Source organism: Octopus bimaculoides, chromosome 17 (assembly GCF_001194135.2).
Source record: "Octopus bimaculoides isolate UCB-OBI-ISO-001 chromosome 17, ASM119413v2, whole genome shotgun sequence".
NCBI lineage: Eukaryota > Metazoa > Mollusca > Cephalopoda > Octopoda > Octopodidae > Octopus > Octopus bimaculoides.
Genome location: NC_068997.1, coordinates 27,171,282 through 27,179,222, shown reverse-complemented (window position 1 = coordinate 27,179,222; position 7,941 = coordinate 27,171,282). Strand labels below are relative to the sequence as shown.

At 37.6% G+C, this 7,941-nt stretch overlaps 1 protein-coding gene across 1 annotated transcript in view; it reads right to left on the bottom strand.

Moving 5' to 3' along the window:
• The window catches only part of LOC106878466 (pre-mRNA-splicing factor ATP-dependent RNA helicase PRP16), a 70,456-nt gene that overhangs the window by 17,261 nt on the left and 45,254 nt on the right, over nt 1-7,941 (bottom strand). Inside the window, exons 21-22 of the mRNA XM_052974133.1 lie at nt 3,768-3,822; nt 341-475 (exon numbers count right to left, since the gene is read on the bottom strand). Coding sequence (XP_052830093.1) covers nt 341-475; nt 3,768-3,822 — 190 coding nt within the window. The remainder of the gene's footprint in view (nt 1-340; nt 476-3,767; nt 3,823-7,941) is intronic.

The window sequence follows — 7,941 nt, the reverse complement described above, 5'->3', positions numbered from 1 at the left end:
CCCACACACACACATATATATATATATATATATATATATACATGTATATATATCTAAACAAATTCAAATTTCAATTTCACTTAAGAGATGCAAAGACAATACTACCAAAACACAATGCATTTGGACAATTCTTCTGAACCTAAACAACTGACACCCACTAAAGACAAGTGCTCCAGCATGGTTTTGTCCTTAGTAACCAAAACAACCTTGGCAACTAAATAAGTGAAGCACACTTAACTTCAGATTCTCTTCCCCTGTCCAGCTGCAAAAACTTCAGACATTTCACCAGAAGTGGGAGGAATGTGAAGGAAAAAAAAAAAAAACAAAGTCGTCGGCTTACCTTGAGTCTTGCAGCCTGGTGGAAATAGGATGAACAAATGCTTTTCCGTGCAACATCCCAGTCGTTTCCACAGGAGATCAAATCCATCTTCTGTTGGTCCATAATCTCTTTCAGCTGTTGCCGTACTTCTCGCACCTGAAACCAAAAAAAATATCATTAACAAAGGTACGTGTATTTGACTATAATCTTTCAGAGATACCTAACGAAGGGGACATATGTTTTTGTTGTTGTTGCAAAAGATCCTTCATTGCTCGTATAATTATCATTGTTGTTATTGTTTAGCCCGAGGTCAGGTTCTAATCTGGCAGATTTATGATAAAAGATGGCCATTTTGCCTTTCTACAACTTACCTCAGACTATACTGTCCTTCCTTTTTTTAAGATGATGGTGTGATGTGATCAGAGGGGAATTTTGCAGCTATTTCTAGCATAGAGGCTTCTCTCATTGGCTCAGTTGTTTTATTGTGGTTATTATTGTTGTTGTTGGGGGAGATAACAGTGGTGGTGTTGTGTAGTATGCATATTGTTGTTGTTTAGTCTATTGTCATCCTTGCTTAAGTGACTACACTGTCTTTTTCCCAAACATAGGCCTATATTTAACCTAATGTGTCCTTCATTTTCTAAGATAGTAAGGCGTAATCTGAAGGATATCTAGCTACTATTTCTAGTAAATGATGTGACCATATGCTAACACATGACTATAACACTATAGTACTCTACTATAACACTATAGTAAACATGGTTGCTAACACTATACAACTAAGACTACATAGTGAGTTGAAAGACTTCAATTAACTGAAATTATCCATGCAAGTGGTAAACAAAAACTCTTTTTAGGACAGTTTAAAATGTAAAAGTAACAACCAAGGGAAATAATTCCATTAAGATCAAGTGATTGAAATTTTAAGCAAATATAAACTACCTATATAGGAGAGAATCTCATCCTTAAATGCTTCTGTCTGACTAGGCCTCCTCAGTGAAGCATAGCCTGTGTGGTTAAGAATTTCAGTTTCCAACTATGTGGTTTCAAGTTCAGTCCCACAGCACAGTGCCTTGGGAAAATTGTCTTCTATAATAGAATAGCCGTACGTCAACCAAAGCTTTACAAGTAGATTTGGAAGTCAAAAACTAAAAAGAAACCCATTATGTGTCTGCGTCTGTGTGTGTGTCTGCATCTGTGTGTGGTGTGTGTTAACGTTTCTTTGTCTTAATAAAAAATGCCAATTTTAAACAAAACATCACCATCATACATGCCATACTGCTTGTTTACAATATGCCATGAAAATGTAGAGGAGACCAGGCGCAAATAACAATATTGCATTTTTTTTTTTTTTTACCAAATAACCACATGCACTATATACTAATTCTTCACTTCAGCTTTATTATTACACCGCCTTACCAAAGCATTGTCTTCAATCGTGTTTGTTTGCCCATGGACAAGATATGTCAAGAACCACTGGATGGATTTGGATGAAACTTTCAGGGACGTTTGACCTTGTGACTAACACAGTCTCATTAGGTTTTGAGATCGACCCAGTACTGGACAAGGATTCTGGATTATTTTTCCGATTTCTTTTACTTTACATGTATATGTAAAGTTTCATATAGTTCTCTTGTACATGCACACACATACACACATATACTCACACATTTTCAACATTGAACATAACCATCCCGTTTCTATTGTTACACACACATGCGCATACGCAAACATACCTCTCTTTTACACACACATATACTCACACTTCAAACACTGTTTATTGGCTTTTTCACTCCTTCCTTCTTTATTCATCTATCACCCCTTTCTTTCTCATTCGTACAACGCTCCCTTTGCCACTTCATTTCGTCTTTCTCATTGTCATTACTTTCTCTCACTCCCTCTCAGTCATGGCTATTACTCTCACTACTTCTCCTTCACTGTATTAGTATTTCATCTCCTCTCCCTTCACCTCTCACTCTCTCTCTCTCTCTATATATATATATATATATGGATTATTTTTCAGTTTGAGAGCGGTCGGGTTCATTTTTAGTGTTCTCTTTTGTGAGGACAGTCGAGTTTATTTCAGATATTCTCATTTTAACAATCATCTCTGGCTAATCGTTGCCTTGGCGGAAGTTTGTGCTCTCTGAGTGCTCTTGTTATTCTTATTTTAGTGTCCTTTGTCTGAAATCTTTCGTTACAGATCCTGTGACCACTTCAGTAACTCTCCATCCCACGTGTCTCCTCCTGTTCTCTTTAACTCATTCTGTTTCTCTGAAAATAATACTTTGCTTAGAAACTGATGACGATTGGCAACAGGAAGCACATCCAACCATAGAAAGTCTGCTGCAAATTTTGTCTAACCCAAGGAAGCATGGAAATGTAAACAACAAAACAATGATAATAATAAAAATCATTATCATCATCATCTTGAGAAATAGAGGGTTTATAGCAGACTAACAAAAAAAACTGCTGGTGCATCCCTCCGGCTTACCAGTTCCAGTCAAACCGTCTAACCCATGCCAGCATGGAAAGCGAACATTAAATGATGATGATGAAGACGTGTGTGTGTATGCAGGTATTTGAAAATACATCACTGTGTCATGCATGGTTACAGACTGCCCTTTGGCAAGGCATAGCACCCATTCAGCCAGCTTGACAGGGATATGGCAAAGTCATGGGACTGCAGCATGGCAGATTGTGATGAGGTAGCAGAAGAGCTCAACGGAGTCAATGGTGCTTCTTACATTGATGCTGAGCGGAGGAACCCTAGAAGATCAACAGTCAGGATCACCAAGCTTTTATCAAGAGAGTAACTGCAAAGCATTCATAGGGGTGGCGCCTATGGCCGTATGATCAGCTAATGAAATATTCCCTATGACTGAAGCTTCCAATTCGAATTTGTAATAATGGAATTGGATGGTGACAGAGAGTCATGAAAATCTGTGAAAGCAGCTAAAGACATGTGCAGGTGCAGGTTTATGTTGCATTTGTCCCCACCACCGCTTGACAACCAGTGTTGGTTTGTTATCATACCTGTAACTTAGTGGTTTGGCAAAAGAGACCAATACAATATGCATCAGACTTGGTAAAAGTAAGTACTGGGGTTGATTTCTTCAACTAAAACCTTGAAAGCAGTATCCCCACATGGCTGGTATACACAAAGAGAGATGGAGAGAGAGAAAGAGAGATGGAGAGAGAGAAAGAGAGAGTGGGTGGGGTGTACAATTGCTAATGTAAACTTGTAAGTAAACATGAGGTGAATGAGCGAAACAGCTAGAGTGATCACAGTGTATAACAGGTACAATGGAAAACTGTGTTAATGGAAAAATAAAAACAAGAAGCACAAATGAATTAGTAATGAACACACACATATGCACACACAGGCGTTATATTGTTATGATATTCACAGATGACAACAGATTGGCAATGTTTATAAAACACTCACCTTTCTCATGGCTTTTATGTGGATGAAATGTTCATTGCACCAGTTCGCTGAGTAACTACAGGGTAGAAAAAATAATAATAATAATAATTTATGAAGACTGACACAACACTTCACAAAGGTAGATATATAATTAGAAGAGCAATAAGTGATAAGTAATAAAACAAAAATGGACGTTGTTTAATAAAAACTATTTTTTCTTTTTCATTCTTCATCTTATTTTGAACTTGAAGAAGATATACTGTTGAAATATTGTTCAGTTCAATAAACAAATTCAATCCGTGTTATATTACATTTTGCATCAGGCTCTTCTAATTGTATAATAAGAAGAATGATAACAATAATAATAAGCTTTTCTACTAAAGGCACAAGGCCTGAAATTTGGGGGTAGAGGACTAGTCAATTACATTGACCCCAATACTTAACTGGTACTTATTTTATCGACACAGAAAGGATGAAAGGCAAAAATCAACCTCACAGAATTTGCACTCAGAACATAAAACCAGAAGAAAGAAATGTCGCTCAGTATTTTGTCCAGAGTGCTAACAATGCAGCCAGCTGAACACCTTTATAATAATGATGATGATGATAAAAAGATATATATATATATATATGTTTATATATATATAAACATACACACACACAAACATATTTCTATACAAGGTGCATCAATTCTTTTGAGGATCCCTATTTCAAGAGCATTTTCTTCTAACTTATATTTTTTCACCTTACTTTTCAGATAAATGATATCAGGGTGACTCAGCAAATGAAAAGGCATACTGTAATCATTGCCTGAAAAACACAACATAATGACACAGAGATAGCCCACATCCTGAAAGTTGCCCAATCCTCTGTTGTCAATGTTCAAAAAGAGCTTGAAACCGCTGACAGGTATCCAACGTCAGCAGCTAAACACAAAACACATGCACAGAGTTTTAATGCCATCAGAACACATAACTTTTGTGCTAAAAGCCCAAAAAATAATGAAATACTTGAAAAGTCAACCAGAGCCGTTGCAAAGGACTTCAAGTTTTCAAAATGCACCACTTGTACCAGATGTCCTCATGTACACATGAGGACATCTGGGACAAGTCGTATGTGATGCAGAAGGGTCAGATTATGTCAGATTAACAAGAGAATGATTTGATCCATGCAAAGCACTTGCTACATGAGTTTAAACACCAAGGGACCGAGAACCAAAAGATGAACCAAAGGAGAGTCAGATGGTCCTGCAGAGACTCAAATGAGGTTTCATTAGTCATGCATACTAAGTTCCCAGCAACTGTGATGGTTGTGGGAGTCATCAGCAACGAGGGAGATGTCATGCCACCTCACATTTTTTCACAGGGCTCTGTTTTGCACAGAGGTGTTGGAAAAAGCTGTAAGGCTTTGGAGAGATAGAATGTGCTTTGTACCAATAGTAGAAAGGATTATTTGCTTGTATATTTTGATGTCTTTCGTTTCTCCTATTTTCATTGTATGTCTGAGTCATAATTGTGTTTTATGTTATTTTTACATTAAAATGCTAATAAATATATAAGTAAATCAAAATAAAAAAAAAGTAAAATATTGTAGACACAAATGAAAAAGAGCAAAAATAATATGTAGTGTGTGTGTGTGTGTGCATATATAAATTCATTCTGTGTATTACAAGCAGTAATGTAGCAGATAGGGACATAAAAGACGAAAGAAAGAAAGCAAAAAGAGAAAAAGAAAAGAAAAAAGAAAGAATAGCATTAAAGCAACAAAGTAATATGTAATATATATATATATATATATATATATATATATGTAATATGTAATTATATATATATACATAGAGAGAGAGAGAGAGAAACAGATTCTAGTTTTGTAAATGCAACTCCTATCTTTTCTCTTCCTGTGTTACATAAAAGGAATTCAACTTGAAAATTATTATATGACATATATATGCAATTGTGTGAATATATATGGATGAATAAGTGAGTGTGTGTTCATAGGTGTGTGCATGTGTGCGTGCGTGCATGAGCATGTGTGTGTGTGTATCATAGACTCTGCCGCCGTTTAATGACGTATGAATGTTCTGCAATTTCTTGCTGAACAACCCACGCAGATGATTTGTTTACAATGATAAAATGTTTGTGCACACATAAGCTCACTTCCTCCATCAAATTAACAATACCTGTGCAGGTGCATGACATGCCACATGTCAGATAATTAAATGATCGCCGAGCAACATGAAATGAAGTGTTTTGCTCAAGAATGCAACAAAATGCCTGATCTGGTAAATCGAAACAACAATCATCATCATCATCATTATCAGAAGGAGGTGTTTCTTCCATTCACTTTGGTGAATGGAGCTTTGGCCAGGAGGAACTGATGCCATCAGATGGCATCCAACATCTATCAGGTGTTTCGACTCTGAACTGTAACACCCCCCCACCCCCACCAAATTGGTGGGTCAACAGAGGTGACCAAATCTCTGCTCGTCATTTCCTCCTGGCTTCCAGCTAAACTCCTCTCTCCTGCTCCAAAGCCAACAAGTGGCCCTTTCAGCTGCCTATCCCATCCTACACACAGCCACCCTTCACTCTTCTCTTCTCATTCCAATGGCTGTAAGCATCCTCCATGCCAATTAAGCAGGGAGACCCCTACAGCCAACCTCGACTGAGAAAAATCATAACTGCCATCTCTTCTTGTAATCCTGCAGAAGACTCTCATATTTGGCATACTTCCATGTACACACACACACACACACACACACACACACACACAACAAGCTTCTTTCAGTTTCTATCAGATCCACATTCACAAGACTTTGGTCCACAATAGCTGGCCAAAAGCTGCAGTAAAACACATGCCTAAGGTGTCATACAGTGGAATTGAACACAAAACATGGCTGTGAAGCAAACCTCTTAAGCCCACACATACATGTGTAAACACACACACACACACACCCATATTCATGTGTACATATACACCCACACATATCGAATTACGTATAGGTTCATGCTGAGTCATTCTATTACAAATGCCTAAATTACTGCTTCTCATCTTGTAAGAGTTATTACCAATTGCTTAATTAACACTAACATAGGAATTAATTCCCACTGTGTAAACTAAATTAACATATTTAATTTGGCCATAACTGCAAGCAGTTATTTTTATCAATAACTTGGAACATAAATAAACAAGATCAGCAGAAGATTTAAGAATGTATGAGACCATATACAACCAGCTTTTTACTATGCTCAAGGTTATATACCCTACATTCTGTAAGCAAGACAAAATATTTCTTTTGCTCAAGCCAGTCCCTTGCTACTCTACGTTTTTGCCTGTGGGAGCACAGGGTTGTCAGGTAAGTTATGTCATTACTTGTCTGACGACTCCGTGCACCCATAGATGAAGCTCAGAATAGCAAGATTCAACCAAAATAAAATATTAATCTCTACTCTAGTTTTAAGTGCTCTTTTTTCCCCAAGTCAACACTAAACAACAGGCTCTGTGTGCGTGCGTGCAGTGAATAAATTGTCATCTAAATTATGCAAAAATGAAAATGATACTGACATCTCATTTTAACAAATATATTTATCAAAATCACATGAAAATATCTTGAAATACTAAAAAGTAAATTTATTACATAAAATCGCCATTGGCTTCAACCACAGCCTCCAGATGAATTCGGAATCTCTTGCAACTCTTCTGGGCGGTCTCCTTGTTTAAGTTGGTGAATGCTGCTATAATCTTTGCTTTCAGTTCCTAATTTGTGTTACAAGGAGTTTTGTTGATCTCTCACTCAACTGTGCCCCACACATAATAATCAAGGGGTTGCAGTCTGGGAGTTAGGTGACCAGATGTTAGGGGTGATGCGGTCGCAGAAATTGTCTGACAGCCATGATGGGTTCTCCTGCTTGTGTGACATGGTGCAGAGCCCTATTGCTAGACATAGAGTCTTCCAGCAGCCACCCTCTTGACCTAGGGTAGCACTACCTCCTCCAGGCACTTGATGTTGGCCTGTGTTGAGTCTGAAGCTGTGTGGAAAGATGAATGGAGGAGGCATAAGATCACCATCACTAGTGATCACTCTGAACATATGACATGGAGACAAAGTAAAAAACAAACACAGAGTGCATTAGATTTACACTCAGATAAAGGTCTGTGTGTGTGTGTGTGTGTGTGTGTGTGTGTGTGTGTGTGT